Raw genomic sequence first — 23,665 nt, 5'->3', positions numbered from 1 at the left:
CCAATTGTATTCCTCACAGAATTAGAAACAAGAATCTTAAAATTCATAATGAAGAAAAGAAGACCCAGAATAGTCAAAGTAATCCTGAACAAAAAGAACAATGCTGTAGACATCATAATACCCCATTTTTATTATATTTCACAGACACATTAATAGAAAACATCATGGTAGTGATATAAAAATAGACACATATGCCTGTGGAGTAGAAGACATATAGACAAAACCACATAGCTATATCTGATTCTTGACAAAGGTGTCAAAAACATAAAAAAAGACAACCTGTTCAACAAATTAGTATATGAAAAAAAAATGTTCTCAACTTTAGTTATCAGGGAAATGCAAATCAAAACCATATTGAGTTTTTATCCCCCCACAATGAGAATGGCAATCATCAGGAATTCAACTAATCATAAATGCTGGTGATGAATCAGGCAAAAGGGAACTTTCATTTGCTACTTATGCGAAAGCAAATTAGTACAGGTACGATAGAAATTAGCATTGAGGTTCTTCTAAAAACTAAAATGAAACTCCAGTTGTATCACTGCTCAGTATTTCTCTAAATCAATAAATTTGGAATACTTTAGAGACACATGCATACCCATGTTTGTCACAGCACAATTCACAATATGCAAGATATGAAATCAGCTTAGTAATCTCTCAAAAAACGAGTGGATAAATAAATTGTACATATGCATATTGGCTTCTTATTCAGCAATAAAGAACAAACTTATGCCAGTTTGGGAAAGAGGATGAAACTTGAGGTCATCATGTTGGTTAAAATAAGCCAGTTTCAGAAAGATAAGTATATGGTTTCCTTCAGATGTGGAAACTGGGGGTGGGGTGTGGAATGGTTGTCATGAATGTAAAAGGGAGACCATTGGTGTTGAGGAAGGAAATCAGTTTAAGGAAAGAGGACAGAGTAAGGGGAGGTATTAGGGAGTGGAACTGATCAATTTATATTATATGCATGTATGAATATGCCACTGTGAAACCAATGATTCTATGTAATTAAGATGAAGCAATAACAAATGGAATGAAATACTGATACATATTACAACATGAATGAATCTTGAAAACGTTATGTTAGCCAAATTTATTTTTCAATTATACTAAGGAAAAAAATTGTGTGATCTTTTTATATAAAATGTCCAAAGTAAGCAAATCTTCAGTGACATTACATAGGTAATTGGTTGCCTAGAAGCAAAGGATGGAGGAGAAATGGGGAGTTACAGCTGAGTGTGTGTATGTGCTTATGTGGACATATGTGATATTAAAATACATGCTTTTTTTACACATATGAGAAGAACAAAAATTGTTAGATTATATAGTAAGAATTTGCAGATCCCTTTGAACACTGTAAATTTGAATATGAAAATGTACAATAAGTCAAAACTTCATGTTTTGTCTTCTATTATATTGTGTATACTTCTATAAAAATTTTAACTATCTAGACTTGGTAGAGTCGAGCAAAGCACTTTGAATGTGTTGTAGATTCTGAGTAATTTTTCCTGAAGAAATTAATGAAAAGAATGAGCAAATAGATGTAAATTTTAATTATTTATTATGTTCAATGTGCTAAATAATTTTATTAGTGTCTTATAATTAAAGACCAAAAAATAATTTTTATAGGTTATACATGTCATACTTTCAGGCCTGCCTTTAGTAGGTTCAATCACAATGTCCTTAGTCTGTAGTTTCATGGAGAATATAATTCAAAATGTTTACATTCCTAGGTCCTTTACAAAAAAATTAGAAAACCAAAAGTATTTGAAATAAAACTGTAGAATGTGTTTCCTATCTAGACTATATTAAGTATCCCTTTACAAAATTATAACCGCATTGATATCATAAAACAATTCATCAGCATCAGCATATGTTAATACTTGTATCCAGATATTAAACTGGACTAGGAGACATTCATTGAATTGATAAAGTTCTCTTGAATGACGGCAAGGCAGCTCTGGCTGAGCTCAATAGTTTTCCTTTAATTCAACATATAAATTGCTACCATATTGGTTTCTCCAGTGAATAGACTATTCTCTCAGTTGGTTGTAAAATCTAAATTTGCTTTTGTATCCCATTCTAGTTGCCAAATAAATACTGATTTCTCTTGAGTATGTGTTATGTAATAACCATAAGCTGAAAGATGTATGCAGTATTGGAAAAATCATTTCCAATTAGCCTGTGATAGACTCTCTACTTATAAATGTGTCACTCTGTGTCTGAAAGGAATTTTCTTGAAAGAACCTATAATATAGAGATGTGTAAGTAGTATCTATAGAACTGCAACTATGTCACTACTTGAAGAGAAACAGCATCATTCAAATATTTAATAAAAATCTGCCTGTGATGTTTGCATTTAGCTATTTCAAAAAAGGAATAGATTGTTTGAAATAGTTTTATTAAACTAGATAAAATAATAAGGTGTTCAATTATTTTTATGAATAGTAAAAAATTTATTCCAATAAAGAATTTAGACTGCATCCCCATTCCATTTATATTCATTTCTTCAGGTGGCAATATATTAATGTAATAAATATGTAAAGGATTAATTGTGAACTGGTAATGAGAACTCTGCCTCATTAGAAGATCTCTTACCTTATTTCTTTTACAAACTGAAATTTTCACCTTGTGCTAATAACTTGAGAAACTAATCAGTTCATTTTTTATCATTACTTAGAAAAGTCAGACAGAAATTAAAAATAGAGGTCAGAGAGTCCTCTATGTTTTATTCTAATCATATGGTTACTTTCTAAATGACTCTATTTTCAGTGATGTTCATATGTTGCCTGTAGATAAATAATTAGGTTATGAGACATGAGGAATAATTTAAGTTGGAATGGAGTCACATATTTGAAAATATATGAGAAAACTAAGAAGATACATGTTTCTAAAATATGACTGATTTCTGATTAACTATATGTAATATATCATATTGCATTATATAGTATAATAGATCTATTTCTCCCTTAACTATATCTATATAAAATGTTACATATTTAAATTATATATTTATGTATGTTTTATATGACTAATTATATATTGCATATATTGTATATTTAAATTACATATTAAAATATTTAAATTATATTATATATTTAAATATCCTATTATATCATACACTAGATTATAATAGACACATCAATAGATCAACTGGATCTGGATTTATATTTTTGTGAAGATTTCAAATTCACATTCTTTGATAAATATCATATTGTTTATATTTGCTATGTGTATTTTTCTGTTTTATTGTGTCACTAGTTTGTTATTTTGTGTTTTTTACTATAAATTGGTTCTTGTTACTGAAGTTCACAAGTACAATGGCATAAATTTCTAATAAATTCCCTTTATTAACTTTTAAATGTCTTTGGGGTCTGTATTGACATGTACTTTTTATTCTCTTCATAGGTAATTTTTGTTTTCTTTATTTTTCAATCTTACAGATTGAGATGAAGTGTAGCAATATTTTTAAAACCAACTTTTTAATTTTAACATTTAGGGTATCTTTGGGTCTGTTTCTGCTAATCATTTCTGTATGGAAAGTTGGCCACTTTTCTTGCTTTTACAGGTTTTATGGGAATTCTAATTTCATGCAGGATATTTTATGAGACAGAGAATGAAGTAACATATTATTTTCAAATAGGATGATATCTGTCTTCTTTCAGTCTGAGAGTGGAGACTGAATCTATAAGCTCTGCAATTAATCTCTGTGATTTGTAGCAACGTCCTTGTGATTCAGTTCACCACAGTTTTCAAGTTTTTTAAGGAAGTCTGGCAATTTTCTATTTAGTAAGACCGGGTATCTGAGTCCTACATTAGCTTTGAAGTTCTCTCTATTTTTCAGATAAATCACCTGATTTCCAAACTTATGCAAATGGCACCCTGCTCTGAAACTCTGCTGCTGTCTTCTACATTTACTTGGGAGATATTCTTGATCTCAAATCTCACCTGTAGCTTTGTTTATGGCTGCAGGTACTTCACATTGTATGAAGGTAGAGATTTCTACTAGATAGCTTTCTCAGATGTTGAATGCCGCTCCAGCCATTTTGTGTTGATAAATATGGATACGAGAGGAAAGGGCTTGAGCTTATATCCTCCTCCCTAAGTCTTCTATAGCTAAAATCCGAGTGGCCTTTTTTTTTTTTTTTCTTTTCTTTTAATTGCCCCTGTCCCCTTAAATCTCTTCTGTTTTCCTAGCAAAACGTAAGGTTGCCTGAAAGCTAAACTTTGTTTCCTAAATTTACTTTATTGTGGTTTAGAAGACTGAACACAGGGCCTTATGTGTTCTAGATAAGCACTTGGCCACTGAGCTATGATCCCAGCCCTGCCTGCAGGATTTCTTTCATTCTTTCCCTCTCCCATTTTTTTTTTTTTTTAATTTTTAATCTAGAATACGGACCTCAGAGAATTTTTACCTATGCTCTTTCTGTGTCTATATTTCAGACCAGTGTGAATAAACTAGGTGTTAATACATTTTTACCCTGTGTCAGGAGCTCTTGTTGAATTTATTTTACTATGCTACCCTGCACACTATTCTGAAAAGTGTATGTATCTATAGGAAGGTTTCTCTCCACCCTAATTTATGCCATCTTATTTCCTTTTCTGTGGGGAGGTAAGAGGATGGAAGATTGTTTTCCTATAATTTTCAAGTGTGCTTCTGCCCCATTGCCTTGCTGACACTCCAGTAAAGTTCATATTGAATTATGATTATAGTCCTGCACGTCACTGGATTTTCGTTCATTTTTTTGTCAGCTTCTTTTTAAGATCCCTATTTACAGTGGTCCACATCTATTGCCCTAGATCTACCTACCTAGACCACAGGAGTTTTTGTTTGTTTTTTACAATTTTAGTTACTTTATTTTATAATGCAGGAAGTGGCTTAAAAGTTTAGTGTTCTTTGTTAGCAGAAACTGATTTTGGAACAAAGTTCTTCAGTTTTTATAGATTTTTTCAGCATAAGAACATATATTTCAAATACAGGTGGAATATTACTCGACCATAAAGAATAATAAAATTATGGCATTTGTAGGTAAATGGATGAAATTGGAGAATATCATGCTAAGTAAGATAAGCCAATCTCAAAAAACCAAAGGAAGAATGATCTTGCTGATAAGCGGATGATGACACATAGTCAGGAGTGGGAGGGGGGCAAGAATGGAGGAAGGAGGATATATAGAGGGAAAAGAGGGGTGGGAGGGGTGAGGGGGAGGAAAAGATAACAGAATGAATCAAACACTATTACCCTATGTAAATGTGTGATTACACGAATGGTATATCTCTACTTCATTTACAAACAGAGAAACAAGATGTATCCCATTTGTTTACAATAAAAATAAATTAAAAAAAAAAAGGAGCTCTTCATTTGATGACTCTCGCCTTCTTGGTGTTCTGCCTCACAAATGCAGGCCATGGAGGCTCTGCACTCCAATCTCCGCCTCTTCAGGTTAACAGGACTGCTCATTTTGCTTTCTCTCACATTGAGCCATAGCCTGGAAGGTATCTTCTGGAGAAAGTAGAAAGTTCTTTTTTAATTCACTCTCTCATGGATCACAATTCTGTGCTTAATCATTTCCAATGTCTAAAAACTGTTGTTTAATACATTTTACACATTTATTTGCTGCTCATTTTGGAAAGGTTATTTCAATATTGTTCTTTCATGAACAGAAGACTATTTATTAAACAATAATTCTTATGTATCATTAAGATACTTAATGCATAAAATAAATTGAAATTATAAGAATGTGCTTCATTTAGAAGACAGGTACAATATTTCTAGACTAATTCTATGTGTCTTACTTATATTCAATTAAAACTGTAGGTGATTTTCTATAGCTGTTTTCACTCTTGGTTTTAAAACTCACACAGTATATAATGATTTTTAATTATATTTCTGTTGCTATTTTATTTAGGGGTATTAATTTCAATATTATATAATTAAGATCAAAGTAGAAATGGAAATTGTCCAAGCATTATTTTTAAAATAAATTAGTAAAATAAAAATTTATTAATGTTTTCAAAGAAGAAAAACAGAATATGATATCAATTTAGTCTCATTGTTGAGCTTAAATGCTTTCCATAAATTATCTCAAAAATCCATACTTATAATTAATAAAATGTTCTAATACTTAGAGAACATGTTGATTTTTCTCAATCTTATTATTTTGAGAATAAATTCTTGTATTTTCAGAAAGAATGTGAAGGTTCAACAATGCAATGGTAGTTTGAATAAATGTAATGATTAACCTCCTGAGCATATTTCAAAATGATGCTGCAAGTTTAATTCAATGGAAATATTATCTTTTATTGTTTCTATTTAGGCTAGTAAATCAAATTACTTGCAAATTTCTTAATATACCTCTAATCTTTGTAACTTACTTATATAAAAAGAGATTCTTCAGGACTTAGAAGATTTTTGTTTCCCTGAATCCCCATCCCTCTAATCTGGGCTGGATGTGTTTGTTTTGTGCACCCAAGGGTTATCCTGGACATATTTGAAAATGGCACTTAATTTACAGAATTATAGTAATCTTCATTCTTAAATTTTTCCTATTTGACTTTATATCTTATGAAACTGTGAATGTTACCATATAATTCATCCTTAGTGCCCATTACAGCCTCTAGTACTCACTTGTTACACAAACACATGAAATATTTTTTATTCCAATTTGCATAAAATATTATTCTAGTAGGAATAAAAACATTAGTAAAATGATGAGATGCTAACACTGTATTTTTATCTTCTCTTCCAGGTTCTTAAATCTGATCTACAATGGAAAAATTTCTTTTTTATCTGTTTTTCATTGGCATAGCAGTGAGAGCTCAGATCTGTCCAAAGCGTTGTGTCTGTCAGATTTTGTCTCCTAATCTTGCAACCCTTTGTGCCAAGAAAGGGCTTCTATTTGTTCCACCAAACATTGACAGAAGAACCGTGGAACTGCGGTTGGCAGACAATTTTGTTACAAATATCAAAAGAAAAGATTTTGCCAATATGACCAGCTTGGTGGACCTGACTCTATCCAGGAATACAATCAGTTTTATTACACCTCATGCTTTTGCTGACCTACGGAATTTGAGGGCTCTGCATTTGAACAGCAACAGATTGACTAAAATCACAAATGATATGTTCAGTGGGCTTTCCAATCTCCATCATTTAATACTGAACAACAATCAGCTGACTTTAATTTCTTCAACAGCGTTTGATGATGTTTTTGCCCTTGAGGAGCTGGATCTGTCCTACAATAATCTAGAAACTATCCCTTGGGATGCTGTTGAGAAGATGGTTAGTTTGCACACTCTTAGCTTGGATCACAATATGATTGATAACATTCCTAAGGGAACTTTCTCCCACTTGCACAAGATGACTCGGCTAGATGTAACATCAAATAAATTGCAGAAGCTACCACCTGACCCTCTCTTTCAGCGAGCTCAGGTCCTAGCAACCTCAGGAATCATAAGTCCATCTACATTTGCACTGAGTTTTGGTGGAAACCCCTTGCATTGCAATTGTGAATTGCTGTGGTTAAGGCGTTTGTCTAGAGAAGATGATCTGGAGACCTGTGCTTCTCCTGCACTTTTAACTGGCCGCTATTTTTGGTCAATTCCTGAGGAAGAGTTTTTGTGTGAGCCTCCTCTCATTACTCGTCATACACATGAGATGAGGGTCTTAGAGGGGCAAAGGGCAACACTGAGGTGCAAAGCCAGGGGGGACCCTGAACCTGCAATTCACTGGATTTCTCCTGAAGGGAAGCTTATTTCAAATGCAACAAGATCACTGGTATATGATAATGGAACACTTGATATTCTTATAACAACTGTAAAAGACACAGGTGCTTTTACCTGTATTGCTTCTAATCCTGCCGGGGAAGCAACACAAACAGTGGATCTTCATATAATTAAGCTCCCTCACCTGTTAAACAGTACAAACCATATCCATGAGCCGGATCCTGGTTCTTCAGATATCTCAACTTCTACTAAGTCAGGTTCTAATGCAAGCAGTAGTAATGGCGATACTAAAATGAGTCAGGATAAAATTGTGGTGGCAGAAGCAACTTCGTCTACAGCACTACTTAAATTTAATTTTCAAAGAAATATTCCTGGAATACGTATGTTTCAAATCCAGTACAATGGTACTTATGATGACACCCTTGTTTACAGGTAAGAAAAATTAAGCAAATTTAAATAGCAATCATGCATCTTTGTGTAAGGCTTATTAATATACTCCTGATGCTTTTAAACTGGCAATGTCATTCCGAGTTGTAATTATAGTTCTTGATTTTAAAGTGCATAATGTAAGACTTGAAAATGTGGTGGATGTATATGGGGAAATATTTTGAACGGTGTTATTTTTAAAGAGTTCAAATTTATATTTAATATTATGCTTGATTTTTTTCACCTCATCTAAGAGATGTGACTATCAGAGAAAAAGATTGATTTAAGTTAAAAATTCAAAAACATACCAGAACTTACACATCCACATGAGTGTTCTTTCCTTCAAGGAAGTCACGTTGGGAAGCTATACCATTATCCCAATGATGCTGCCATTGCTCAAAGCACTTTTGGAATTATCTTTAGAACCTTCGTCATACTATTTTGAATATCCTCAGTGGTGGCAAATCTTCGTCTTTTGAGGGTGAATTTGAATTTTGGAAACAAGCAAAAGCCATTTGGAGTCAAGTCTTGTGAATAAGGTGGGTGATCAAGATGGGTATTGCCATTTTTGGTCAAAAAGAGGATGTAACTATAAAATAATGAGACTGATTCTTTGAGTGATTGAGTTACGTGCGTGTGTGTTGTCTCATGTGCACTGGTTCTTAAGACAGTTCCAAAGAGAAAGTTTATAAATATTTTGAGCAGTGAAGGTATCACTGGTGTTAAGTATGCAATATTCGGGTTAGGACAGTGATGGAGAATTTGCATCTGCTAATGAATTTCTGGTATGTTTTTCTAAAGTTCAGCCTCATTGATTTATAGTCACATCTTGTCCAATTTTCACTTGGAAATACTTAATCCTTCATATAATTTCACTGGTGATAGGCTGTTACTGCTCTTAGGAAAGGATGCAAAATCATGGTTTAGAAAGAATTATTGTTTTGTTTTTAAACTTTTTCAGATATCAGATCAGTTTCTTCCTTGTACACACAGATTAAGCTCTTGATGATAGTTTGATTTTCATTCATGGATGGGGATGAAAATAAGTTTTAAAAATAAGCATGGACTAGCAAAAAATAAATAAATAAAAGTATCCTAGCTCTCCATGTGATCAATCCTGGCAAGGTTCTACTTGACTGAGTTTTAATTTCCTCATCTTTAGAAGGCAGGGATTAGACTAAGTGGTTTTTAATAGCCCCTTCATCACTGAGTACAGGTAGAGGTAGACTATGATACATGTGTGTGAGTTTAACCTAATTTGATTGTTTCACCTACCTCTGGGCAACTTAATCAGTTATCAATAACAGGCACAGACTCTACTCCTCAACTTCCTGTGGTTGCTGGACATTTTACATATTTTAAGCATTATCTCTGTGAAATAAGTCAAGTTTTATTTTCTAAATTCCATGGTTTTAATCCTGCCATGATGTGCAAATTCTCTGTGACCTTGAAGAAATTGTTTAAGTTCCTGCCTAATGATTGTCATCTGTAAAACAGTGAAAATTCTTTTCTCATAAGGTCATTGCAAAGATTAAATTTTAGTGTGCATAAAGGGCTTAGTAACGTCCAGCATTTTTTATACGCTCACTATATGGAAGTAATTTGTCATAAGCACAGTGGCCCCAAAGCATCTTGGTACATTTAGAACTCCGTGTTTAGGTTCTGACACACATGAGTATTGCCAAGTTCTAAAATTTCTCAAGCTCACTAACGGGAGAGAGATGGTTACAAACCAGGTTTTTCTAAATTATTTTGAATGAAGTTCATATGTTTTTGAGAACAAAAGTGGGAAGAAAATAAGCATTCACAAAAATACTTTTAAAGTGTGGTAGATTCAGAGATGTTTATAAATTTCTGTCCAATTTTAGAAAATTGACCTTGATGGAAATTTTCTTTGGTATACAATGGGTGAGGGTTTTATGCTTTGGTCAAAAGCTGGTCCTGTTCTTGTTTCCAGGGTGTTTCTTGTACATTTCTATTCTCCTCATTTATAGACTGAAGCATGTAGCAGACCCAGGTATAGGAAAAAGATGAGATCTGTGAATAAAATGCTTTAATCTTTGTGATTATCTTAGTTATTAAAGATAGATTTGGGGAGTACCATTCCATAGCAGCTTATTACTGATTTGGAAAATAAATGCTCTGAAATGCATTTCCATTTTGCTTTCTAATGTGATTGTCAGTGTTTTCCCTTTCTTCAAATTGGCTTTTAGTCACAGAGGTGTTGTAAGTGCTAAATGGATTTGTTTAGCAGTCAGATAATGTCACAGTCACACCTTTCAAAAGCAATTTGTCATAAATGATTTTTCAGCAATGGCTTTTATTAGGAGTTCTGCTTTGCCAAGCAGTGTAATTAGTAAGCTTGTCAAGGCAGGGTACAGGCACCGTTAATAGAACGTGGACTCCGACAATGACTTTTAGCCCTTTTAACTCGTAAATATAAGATTAGATCATATTCGTTTATTTCATATCTGTTATAAATGTGCTTACATTAATGAGTGCTAAGATGGGACAGAACTAAATTTCTAATGACTGTGTGTGCATGTTTTATTTTGTTTTAAATATTAACACGAATTCCATTGTCCCTCAGAATGATACCTCCTACGAGCAAAACTTTTCTGGTCAATAATCTGGCTGCTGGAACTATGTATGACTTGTGTGTCTTGGCCATATATGACGATGGCATCACTTCCCTCACTGCCACAAGAGTCGTGGGTTGCATCCAGTTTACTACGGAACAGGATTATGTCCGTTGCCATTTCATGCAGTCCCAGTTTTTGGGAGGCACCATGATTATAATTATTGGTGGAATAATTGTAGCGTCCGTGCTGGTTTTCATCATCATTCTAATGATCCGGTATAAGGTTTGTAACAATAATGGGCAACACAAGGTCACCAAGGTTAGCAATGTTTATTCTCAAACGAATGGGGCTCAAATACAAGGCTGTAGTGTAACACTGCCCCAGTCCGTGTCTAAGCAAGCTGTGGGACATGAAGAGAATGCCCAGTGTTGTAAAGTTGCCAATGACAATGTGATTCAATCTTCAGAAACTTGTACGAGTCAGGACTCTTCTACCACTACCTCTGCTTTGCCTCCTACCTGGACTTCAAGCACGTCTGTGTCCCAAAAGCAGAAAAGAAAGACTGGCACGAAGCCCAGTACCGAACCACAGAATGAAGCTGTCACAAATGTAGAGTCCCAAAACACTAACAGGAACAACTCAACTGCCTTGCAGTTGACTAGCCGACCTCCTGATTCTATCACAGAGGGGCCCACATCTAAAAGAGCACATACCAAGCCAAGTAAGTTTCTCACTTTGCCTGCTGAGAGATCCAGAGCGTGGCACAGGTATTCGCTGAGTGGAGAAGTAAAGGAATTCTATTGCTTTGCTAACTCACCGAGCACACGTGAACTGTTCTCTAAAAGAAGCCTGTCTGTGAATGGGATATTAATTCAGTCTGATGGTTCTGACGGTCCTAGTGGAAAAGTCACTCTTTCAAACTCTGAGAGGTTATCAGAAAGATTTGTGTAATCTATTATTTCTTTTTAATTAAAATTCACTTTGGAAATTGAAATGCAGAATTTCAGTCATCTGATAGGCTAGTAGGGTTCAGGTTGCATATAAACTATCTAAGGTACAGTTATTATGCGTGTCTGTGTGTTCGTGTGTGTGTGTGTGTGTGTGTGTGTACACATAAATACTCATGCACCCATATGAAAGTTACATAGATAAAATTAAGGGGGGGGAAAGCATGAGATAGCGGGAGTGCCTTTCCCTTTTCTAAGAATGGTTTCCAGGTTCTGCAGTAGCAAATTATAAAAAGAAAATTGTCACGAGGAAACAAATGTCTTGCATAAAACATTATATTTTCTCCAATTCTAGAAAGGGCCTCCTATGGATAACTGGATTTTTTTCAATAGGTAGATTTTATAATTTTTTCACAATGAAAATTGTGTTTTAGAGAATAAGTATGTTGTATTATTTAAAATAAAATGTTCAATTATGATACTCATACAATTCTAGAGTAAGCACCCTTCTAAATAACACTCTTGGTTCAGGTGTCTTAATGGTTTTAAGATGTTCACTCCATGACACAGCTTTCCAGTGGAAAGAAAATAAAATGCAATTTATTTTGTGTTTATCAAAAATAAAAAAAATTATCAGTTTTGTGTCACAGGCCACAATTTTGTATAACTCTACCTGGGCATATGAAGTTGTTTTCATTCATTCAACTCATATTTGCTGAATGAATGTTTTACATATTCTTATCACAAGTTAAAGAAGGGGAGTCAAATGTAAGACTGCCTTTATGAAAAGGGTGCTTATTTTTATCACCAAGTAAACTAAAAAACTTCTAATGGAGTTTTCATCACATTTTAAGTAATATAAAGTCATTGCTCATTAACCAAATAGTGACTTTTCCCCTTCTGTTCTGTAATTCTACATGTGAATGTTTTCCTATTAAAGCAAATGCATTTATTATTTTGACCAAAGGCAATGATAAATTTAATAAGATATCATGAAACTTAGTGAGGAATATACCATTTTTATAAAGGATTTTGAAGTTATCCAGAAAATAATATTGTTTCTTAATAATATAACATTCTAGGAAATTCACTGAAATTAAGATCTGTAGATAAATGTCCTTATCTACTTGTTGCAAACAATAATATACTACCATGATGGTGTTTTACTAATGATCTATAAGTACTGTTAACAAGAAAGTTTAATTTTCTTTGCTTTTTGTTTTATTTTCATTTTGTGTTGAAGATATGGTTCATGTGAGAACTTAGACTCATTACCTGGCACAAATGAATATTATATTTCAGCCATTAACATTATTGGTGGGTACTTAATATATGTGGTATACTCTCTAGGAGTAAGTTAAATACACAGTAAAAGTTCATTAATTATTTCAAATAACTTTTAATATCCTTTAAAGCAAAAATGCCGAATGTGAAATTATTAGCTTAATTTCCCTCTGGTAGAGGCATATACAAAGATTCCAGTTAATTTTAACTCCACAGTCACATCTTATCATCTGTAATTTATCATTTCATTCAGTGGGGAGTAAACTTGAAGCACTTAGAAATAATTTTTCACACAGTCTTAAACAAAATTTCTCATGTTATGTTTCCTAAGTTCCTTCTCTGTTGCTTCCCTCTCTGAAAAGTTTGCCTTTCACATTTACAAAGTGTAATTATAACACATTGTTCACAAACATAGTTCTATGAGAAATATAAGAGTTCACAGGTATAGTTGTACTTTGTGAAAATAAAGGCAATACTCAAAATGGTATATTTTCAAAACTCTTACTCTAGATAATACTCTAACGCAAATCTGCATTTTAAATTAACATCAGTTGCACTTTTTCTCATGAGGTGCTGATTGACAATAGCACATTACTCTTCCCCTCCATAGATTGATAAGAACAGTATTAAAAGGTCTTTATTGGACAAAAGCTTTCAGGCTTTAAAGAAATAAATCCCTAAGGAAATAATTTCTGCAATCAGGAATGATAAGGAGGGCCTGAAATTACATAACACAGAAGTTTAGCATAACTTCTCCAAGCTATGAATGAATTCATTTTATGATTTACAGTTGCCATGGTCTTTAAAATGAATATCAAGCTTGTTTGACTAATGACGATTTCATTAAAAATACCTTATTTCTCCTAGATATTTAAAATCCTATGGTATCTAACCATTTTAATTTTATTTTGCTTGACTAAAATCACTGAAAATAATTCAATTTTTATTACTTTTACTAGGTTGTATTCAGATTGTATTAACCAAACGCATGCACATTTGTTCTTAAAAGCAAACTTTTGAACTATCTTACCAGAGTTTATATTTTGAAAGATCAACAATGATTGATCTAAGATAAAAGTCAAATGTGTTTTGTATTTGTTTAAGTATGTAATGCAATTTTGACTTAGGGAGAAAATGAGTGGTACCTACTACAATGTCTGAAACAGAATAGTTGTTAATATGAATGAATGAGCAAATGACTGGATAAATAAATCAACGGGTCCAGGGAGGCAGGTGGTAATAAGAATTTTGATTAATTAACACAATGAAGGTTTATGACCAGATATTATATCGCCACAAAAAGAAATTCTTTTATTTATTTTTAGTTTTTCATTCTGTCACTTGTCATTTCTTAATCAGTCATATCTATCTACCTATCTAATTTATCTATTTATCTATCACCTATGATCTAAACATGTGGTCTGTTGTTTGTTGCTGCTGAGTATATGCAGAATTGATATGCTATTTTTCATTCTCTTATCTTTAATTACTTTTAATTTTTAGCCATTTTACATTATCAGTTTATTCAATGTTCAAACAAAATGACAAAGCATAATGACTACCATTAAGCATATTTTAACAGGCATTCATTCTAAACATTTTTTAAAAAAATATGGGTCCTATGTTATTTTTGTCCCTTTTGGATAATCATCCTCAAATTGAAAAATATCAAACTACTGTTATAGTAGTGTCACAGTGATAATGTACAACCCAAATTAGCCTCAAAATTCTAAGAAGCAACATTTGGTTTGATGAATAATTTAACTTTTAGGCTTCAAATAGTTTAATACACAAATACACTAAATTGAACCATTTAAATTGGATAAAGCAACAAGTAACACTGACACTGTGACCAGTTTATTTCCTATAGTTTTTCTAACCATTAATGGAGTCAGTTGGTTTTGATTTTGATTTTCTCAATACACTAGTTTGCTTTAAACAGTTGATTTTGAGTGCTTTGCAAATTTATTTAAGTGAAAAGGTTTTAGAATGTTTCTAAAGCATTATAAATGATTTATAAACCTAAGAAATCAACTCTCTCAAAAATTACATACTCTCTCCACCATTATTTGAAGAACTTCTAAAAATTAAATGTGTTCAATATTTACTTGTCTAAAGGAATATTTTTATTATTTTCACTTTTTTGTGAACTATTTGTCTGATTTAAAACTGAGTACTTGCTTTTAATAGTCTTAAATATTTGCTTTTATTTCTGAAAAGAAGCTTCTACTATATATCTAAAATAATTAAGTGTAATTATTACAAAGTTCATCTCAATTGCCTTTCCATTCATAAGTTTCAGTATTTCTATTCAATTTGTGTACAGTAATAAACTCAAATAATCTTTAAAATTCCAATAGTTTGAAAGTGTATAAACATAAAACATCTTCTTTTGGATAGAATTCTAAAAGCAAATGAAATATTTATTCAAAGATGACAACAGATACAAGCTTATTGTTTTAACATGGGTTATTTCCTCTTGTTTTTTAAAATGCTAAGAAAAGCTGGACATGGTGGCAGATGCCTATAATGCCAGTGGTTCGGGAGGCTGAGGCAGGAAGATCATGAGTGCAAAGCCAGCCTTAGCAACTTAGCAAGGCCTTAACCAACTCAGTGAGACCCTGTATCTAAATAAAATAAAATTAAAAAAAAAAAGGGTTGGGGATGTGGTTCAGTGGTTAAGCACCTCTGGGTTCAATCCCTAGATTTCAAAGAAAAAAAAAAATCTAAGAAAACAATATCCTTTCCTATTAGACATAATGGATATGATGTGTTATCATCCCCTTGCTTAGCATCCCCTTGTATCTCAAAAGCAGTGCAGTGTTTCCAAGGTAACTGAGGATGCTCCTGTGTGACTGTGGACAGGGTTGACAGTCACTTTGAATAGAAGAGTATGATTTTCTTTCCCTCTTAGCTTGTTAAAAATGGTAATAATCATAATTTATCTTATGCTATTAGTGACATTGAATAATTTATGGCAAATAATATATCATTAAAATTGCCTCAAGGAAAGAAACAGAAGAAAAATCAGCTGGATTTTTGAAAGTTTCAAACCTCTGCCTTTCAGATTATTCAGTCCTTTCCTTCCCTTGTTAGATAAATATATGCTGGCATTATAAATTCTCTTACTTTTGTCAAGTGTTTCTTCGTTCCTTATTTTTTTTAAAGGAAACAATCCATACTTCTTATACTAGTGCAGGAGACACCTTAAAATATAAAGAATGGTAAATATATTCCTGTGATTGAGCCATCTGAAAAACATGATGTCATCTGAAGTGGGTTATAAAAACTAAGTTTTTAAGTGGGAATATATTTATGTTAAATCACTTCATTAAGCAATGCTAATACTTTTATAATTCTATCAAATGTCACAAATAATCAATATAACAAGGTATTCAGTGTACCACTCTGCCTTCTAATTATGTTCAACTATTTCTAAGTAAAATTTTGCAACATAAAGTTAACATTTAAATAAATATATATATTCTGTGTACGTATAAATCTGTATATGTACTCATAATAATATGTACTCAATGGATAAGAGTCAAGTCTCCTAATTGTAAATATACAAATAGATATACAATTATTTAAAAGCACAATTTTTTACTGTAATATGAATTTGTTATTTTGTGATTGATAAAACAAAAGTAGATATAAATTGTCTATCAGAGAACTTCTCCAGGAAGAATCATATAAACAGCAATTTATCAGATAATAACAGTCCATAGACTTACCAGTACATACTTATTTTTTTTGAATTTTTGAATGCTAAACATATCTACAATCTAATTTCACCCATTCTTTTCAAATCAGTAACTCATGTTTATGAACTTTAAAAATGGTAAAGAATACATTTTCAAATAGATTTTGGAGAAAGTCATGGAGGCCCTTTCATTTAATGTATATGTAGTTGGAAGTGATTATATGTTTAACTAATAATAGGATGTGCAGATATGATGATGCTCCAGAATATATCCAAAAATAATTTTATAAAGTAATAGAGCTTATGAAATATGATTGTTGGCTCTACCATAATCAAATTCCCTAATCATTTTTTCTCTGTAATTTGGATATACCTTTTTATATTTTGTGCTAGTCACACTCATCTGAACCCTGACAATGACTGTCCTTCTAGACACCTAGATTTTCTTATCCTTGTACCACTTCTAAATAATTAGTAGCATTTGTGTGCAAGGCAAATATTTTGCAAAGAGATAGAATGTATGATATTCAGGGTTCTATAATAGTATTAAACATTTATAGGCAATATGTATACACATGAATAAAAAGGCAGAATGTTTGCATTTGCATAAAAATGAATGGATTCTCTATAATACATGCTATTGTTTGGAGAGTGAATATTGAATGATGGTTAATATTGTATATGATTCTTTTATATTTTGTGTGGTGAATATGGCTGAACTGTATTACTGTTGTGAAATATTTTTTACTTGATGCACTTTTCCATATTAATCATATGCAATCATAGGCTAATTCTGAGCAGGGAAAAATGAATAGAAACTTGATTTCATTGTATAACTCTGGCAGAACAAATATTCCCTGTAGAAAATTATTCATTGTAGTTACTAGAACAATATATTTTAAAATTCTGCTTTTATACTATTATGGTTCAGGAAGTAGTCAAAAAGAACTATAAAATATAAGAGTAATTTGCAACTAACCCAGTAACAGTTAAGACAATGTAGATGAATCTTAAAGAGAAGTCACCAAGATTTCAGTAAGGAAGGTCATAAAGGACTGTTTCTTAACAAAACAAAAAGTGAATTGTTCATGACACTGAAAATTTTGTTCCCAGATGCTTTGCTGACTAATGTTGACCAGAATGTCCACGAAACACAGGTGAGAATCTTATAACCTGTCACATACTTCAACCCTTAAGTGGGTTTATTATTTTACACTTGAGTTTTCTAACTTTTGGCTTGCTAGTTTGTGCAACTTGTCAAAATTTTCCACTTAAACTTAACTGAACATGTCTGATTCACACTGTAAAAAATAAAGGTATTACTAATACTGTTCTACGTGACATTGGAGTCACTCTTATAGTTATACATGATATAATTGATATTTTTACAAATATTTCCAAACAGGCAGGCAGTAACTTGATAAGAATGAATTTGCTCCTATCCTTGACCTCTGTGTCCTAAGAGGAGGTGAGAGGATACATTACACCTCATTGAAAATGGATGAACACAAGTGTTTTGCTGTTATCTAAAATGAATGAAGCCACTTTAAAATGGAGCAAAATACTACACATGAAATATTCATGGTATTCCTTTTGTCAGCAACCAATTATTCTTCTTGAGTGTTTTTCTTTCCCCCTTTTGGAAGTTTCAAATGAGTATTTGATTCCTGCATTTTAATTGGATCAGAAAGTGTGTTTCCAGAGCAGAATAGCACTTAAGCAATCTGTTCAAACAGCTGGAAGCATCAGACATTTGTTTGAGGTTTGGCACAGAAAAAAAATATTGTTTTTATAAGTCTTAAAAAGGTCATTGATTTATTTGTTGATAGTAAAAATCGGCTCTTGTTTTTTAACTTTTCATATTTGAAAAGGCAATAATTTGGTCAATGTTATAGTTTTCCCTAAAGAATTCCACCCCACATCAAAGAAGGAATTTTTATGCATCATTTCTTTACTGAATTTAAGATTCCATTTTTACCTCACAGAAAAAGAACAGATGGCTCACTGGAAACAATCAATAGCACAATGTCGGGCACGTACTCTGCGCTCTAAGTACTGAATTGAACTGCATGAAGGTGCCTTGCTTGAACACCGCCTTTTATCTCTCCCTCAGTTTTGAAACTGGGTCTCCCCCAGTCAGTCTCTGTCTCTGTTGCTTCCTTCACTTTCCTTCTGTTTTTGTCTCTCATCTTTAAAAATTCACTTATTTGTGACTTGGACAGTCAGCTGAGCTAAAAATTAGGATACTTTCAGAAAAAAATTAAGAGAAGATTAATCTATAAGAAGTACAATTCAGAATATTTCCAAAATATTCATAATTCATGTAATTATTATTATAAGTCATTTATTATTGGGCTTACTTATTTTATCATATTATTAGAAAGTAAAATTTCTTCTTTCTTGTGAGAGCCCCTGTACTGCTAGAGATAGCACAGGATTTACCAATTTGGTAAATACATCAATATTTAATGATGACTTTTTCATCCCACTATATCTAATATTAATCATAGAACATTTGAAAATATATTTTAAAATAAGAAGTAATATAAACCAATTGTAACTTACCACTAATATACAAGTTATAATAATCTCATGTTTCATTTTCCAGTGATTAGCTCTTTCACTATGAAGTGAATTCATGTTATGTGTATCCTTCGTATTAGATATACATGACTTTATGTGTGTGTGCGTGTGTGCGTGTGTGTGTGAAGAATATGTCATCTTTTTAAAACTGTATGCTGGGCCCTTCCCCAGCCCTTTATGAAACAAACAAACTGCTGTTATAATGTAATAGAAACTTTCATAATTTTCTTTTTTATTATTTTGTATTTGTTCTAATTAATTATACATGAAAGTAGAATACATTTATGCATTTTGATAAATCATACAAAAATGGAGTATAATTTCTCATTTTTCTGATTGTACATGTTGTAGGATCACATAGATCAGGTATTCATATATGTACATGAGGTAATGTACATATTACCTATATGTACATTATGGGTACATATTACTTATATGTACATTATAGACATTATATGAAATAATGTCTATTTAATAATTTTCTAATTTTCTTTTTTTTCCTATAAGCATTAACAAGAAAACAAATCCATAGAAAAAATAATTCTACCAAAATTTAGCGTCAATACATTATTCACTGTTTAGGCAGCTCCCACTACATTACTGTTACCAGATTTAAGTTACGTATGACCTCAACCTAAGCATTCTTGGTGTTTGGTAAGTGATTCCTGCTGTAGCACACTATCATTTCTACAGCTGTTCCCAGGACCAGTGGTGCCCCCTCTGGAGGAACTGACCTGTGTGCTTGTTTTCTTCTTATAACCTTTTGCATTCTCAGCAGCATTTTTACTGTGTGAATGAAGAGCAGAAAAGTGCTGGCAGAGCCCCTTTGTAATCACAGCTTCTCAGCTCTATATTTTCTGTAGCTTTCAGACTGAGGTGCCAGCTAAGGTGAATCTTTTCCCAAATGAATAAAGATGAAAAACATATTTCAATTCCAGTTGCCAGAATATGCCCTACTCTGATTTTTTCTACTTTATGTGCCTTCCTAAATACATATAGAAATAGAATGAGCTTGAAGTATTTCATTGTAGCACATACAATTCTTCTGTAATAAAATCCCAAGATTCTAATCACATACACTAAGAGGAATCAGGATCAAAGGTGAGAGGAATCATTGGTAAAATTAGTGATGATGACAACTCTACACATAAACTGGCTCTTCAATATAATCTTAAGTTTGGCAAATATTTTTATTCTTAAAAAGAACTTAGTGAGACAAGAGATATGCTCTATTTAGCAGTTAAGATAGGAATTGTTGACTAGTTTGCATTTATACTGAAAATGTCTTTCAGTAAAATTTCTTAAGGATTATTTGCTGAGCCAGGCATGGTGATGGACACCTGAAATCCCAGCTACTAAGGAGGCTAAGGCAGTAGGATGACAAGTTCAAGGCCTACATTGCCAAGGTGGAAAGAACTTATCTTAAAAAAAAAAAAAAATTAAGGCTAGCTCAGTGATAAGAGTGCCCTTGGATTCAACCCACAGTACCAAAAAAATAAAGAAGTATTTTCTGTATTCAAACCAATAAAATACACATGCTGTGTGTGTGTGTTTGTGTGTGTGCACAAGAACATGACACATTCTAGTTATTTGTACCAATCTATAAAGTGATTGGTTTCTGATTTTTAATAAATTTGATTCATAATTATTGTTTAGTATCAATTAAGGTGTTTTTAAAAATTTAGACTATCAAAATCTTTTATATGCATGCACTTAACATGAAACATGCAGTTCTTTTTGAGAAATTATTAATTTATAAATGAATAAAAATTCAATAATATTGACAAGCACATAGTAATATTTTTAAAACAATGGGAAAATACAGGGATGGGATAATACATAAAATAAAAGCCAAAGAGCAAAGCAGATATTTATAAGTACATGTTGAGCAGATATTTATTTGTACATGTTGAGCATTCCTAATCCAAAAATCCCCAATCCAAAATCTCTAGTATATGAAACATGAGAGGCCACAAGTGGAAAATTCCACACCTGATTTCATGGGATGGGTTGTGGGCAAATAGGTTCACTAAAAATGTGTAAAATTATCCTTAGTCTCTAAAGTGTGTGTGAAACATAAATGAATTTTGTGTTTAGACTTGGTTCTGTTCCCTAAGATACCCTGTTGTCTGTCTGTCCCTATATTACAGATCTATCTGTCTATCTTTTACATAGACAGATGTAAATATTCCAAAGTCTGAAAAAAATCTAAATTCCAAAACACTTCTGATCCCATGCATTTCAGAGAAGGGATGTTTAACCTACACATCTAATATCACGAACTTGGTATTAAAGTTTGTTATCCTAGAAAGATTTGTGATTGGCAAAGTCAAACTAGGTATGTCACCAACCATCATTGTTATAGATATATTGAATCTTCATATTAATACTTTCTGTAACTAGAAATTTAGCACAATATATTTTTTTATCAAAAGTGGTATGTTACTGAAAATATAAAAAAAAATTGTCTTCCAATTCACCAATTTGATTCATGCTAAAAATCCAAAAAGGAAGAATTTGAGGAGGTATATCAATTATATTTTGAAGGTAATTTTGTTATACTTTACTGAAACTGTTCCAGGTAAATAATGATAGTAATAGTTATATTTTGGCAGTTATCAAGGTTATTAGTTATCTATCTATCTATGTTTGTTTGTTTTAACAAACTGGAACTATGTTACTCCCTTAACTATCTTTAAACATTGGGTGCTTTGCATTCTTTGAGAGTACTGAAAAATTATTGTTGGCTCCAAAAATGATATCACTTATTCACATTATTAAATATTTTGAAATATTTTCTTAAATACCATTTTATCAACATTTTTCACAAAAATTATCAAAATAATTTTAACATGACAATAAATTTATTGAATGAAGTTATCCAAATGCATTCTATATTATTGTTTTAATAAAGAAGATTCAGTAAGGAAAAAATCTATTTCATGATGCAATTATGCCATACAATTCATGAATCCTAAATAGAAACTAGTAAACATGTAGTCATTTTTGAATGAAAAGGAGAAAACTTATTTCAACATCAGATATATGAAAATGTATTTTGCAAACCTTATTTTCCTTATTTGTCAAGATTGGAACTAACGTATCCATGAAAACTGAGCACCATATTGAAGGAAAAATACTTTTAGTCTTATATTTGAGCCTTCTTATGAAATTTTTTTATATAATTTTGTTTCCAAATCATATTTAAGTCAACTATGACTTGCCTTTGATAGTGAATTATTATGTTTTTACATTTATTTTTTCTGTACACGAAGAACTAATTAGTGAAGATAAATACTATTCTTCACTATCATTAAACATATTGTACAATTTTATGAAATTTTAATATCTTACAAAATTCTCAGCAGAATCTTTCAACTAAAGAGATCACTTAGGCTTTAGAAACACAAAAAAAATTTGATCTAATATGTTCATATTTTACAAACCATTATAAATATATGTTAAAACTTAAATAGCTTGCATTAACAAAGAAAATCATTATTTTATCTTACTCTGAGGGTGTAAATGTGAAAAACAAAGGAAGGGAAAATACTATTTCATGGCATGACTTACATAACTACTTAGGCTTCATACATTTATATTTCTTTTAAAAGACTATTTTATATATTCATTTTCAGATTGAATAGATATGGAGTACATGTCTAGATATGATTCAGGTTTGTGTCTTGTATTTTATGGCAAGAAATTTGTACCTGAGTGCTTATAGTTCAGGAACTTTGAGATTTCTAGCACAATGTTCTTATTAGCTGTATGTTTTCTTTTCTTTTCTTTTTTTCTTTTTCATTTCAGAGGCTGGAGTTAATCTGAAGAGCACCACTTCTCTCTCTCCTGAAAAACGTTGCCACTGATATTTTTACTGGATAAAATTTAAAAACAAAATGTTTCAGTTCACAAAGGCTAATTGTTGAACTGTTGTCCTAGAAGAAAATTGTCCACAGGAGCTGAGGCAGAATTCTCTGATGCCAGTGGAACAGGCTCCATCAGACCATGGTTCATGCCCTTTTCAAACCAAATTTTTTTTTCTTATGACCTACAAGTATTTTTTTTTAAGAAGGAAAGGAAAAAAATAACTACATTGGCATCAAGTTCTGTATCAATTCATCTTACATTGCCATTCATGATTTAACAGACTGTAGAATCTTGAATAATCTATATCACTTTAACAAATAAATGTTTTACTATGACAGAATTTGCACAGTGCCTTATTTATGGAAGAACCTATTGCATCGAACATGAGTGGTGAAATGAGTTCTTCAATAACTTATAATACAGTTTTGTTTCCAGGAGTGCAAAAATCTCGAGGAATCACAGATTTTCTATAGTATTAAAACAATTAATGCCATGACTGAGAAGGATACCCACATCTATGGAAGAGCAGTACAGCTATTTAAATAATC

The 23,665-nt window shown here is 32.0% G+C and overlaps 1 protein-coding gene across 4 annotated transcripts in view; it reads left to right on the top strand.

The window, feature by feature from the left end:
* Positions 1-23,405, top strand: part of LRFN5 (leucine rich repeat and fibronectin type III domain containing 5) — a 265,401-nt gene extending 241,996 nt beyond the window's left edge. For 3 of the 4 annotated variants that reach the window (XM_079119659.1, XM_079119657.1, XM_079119658.1), the window contains 4 exons: positions 6,750-8,154; positions 10,739-11,451; positions 17,778-17,821; positions 23,058-23,405. In XM_079119659.1, coding sequence (XP_078975785.1) covers positions 6,770-8,154; positions 10,739-11,451; positions 17,778-17,821; positions 23,058-23,075 — 2,160 coding nt within the window. In that variant the 5' untranslated portion in view covers positions 6,750-6,769 and the 3' untranslated portion in view covers positions 23,076-23,405. The remainder of the gene's footprint in view (positions 1-6,749; positions 8,155-10,738; positions 11,452-17,777; positions 17,822-23,057) is intronic. The other variant, XM_079119660.1, reaches the window with a different exon arrangement.
* Positions 23,406-23,665: the final 260 nt, after the last annotated feature.

This window comes from Sciurus vulgaris, assembly GCF_902686455.1.
Source record: "Sciurus vulgaris genome assembly, chromosome: 2".
NCBI classification, from domain to species: domain Eukaryota; kingdom Metazoa; phylum Chordata; class Mammalia; order Rodentia; family Sciuridae; genus Sciurus; species Sciurus vulgaris.
The sequence above is the reverse complement of the archived record's forward strand: the minus strand, read 5'-3'. Positions and strand labels throughout refer to the sequence as shown.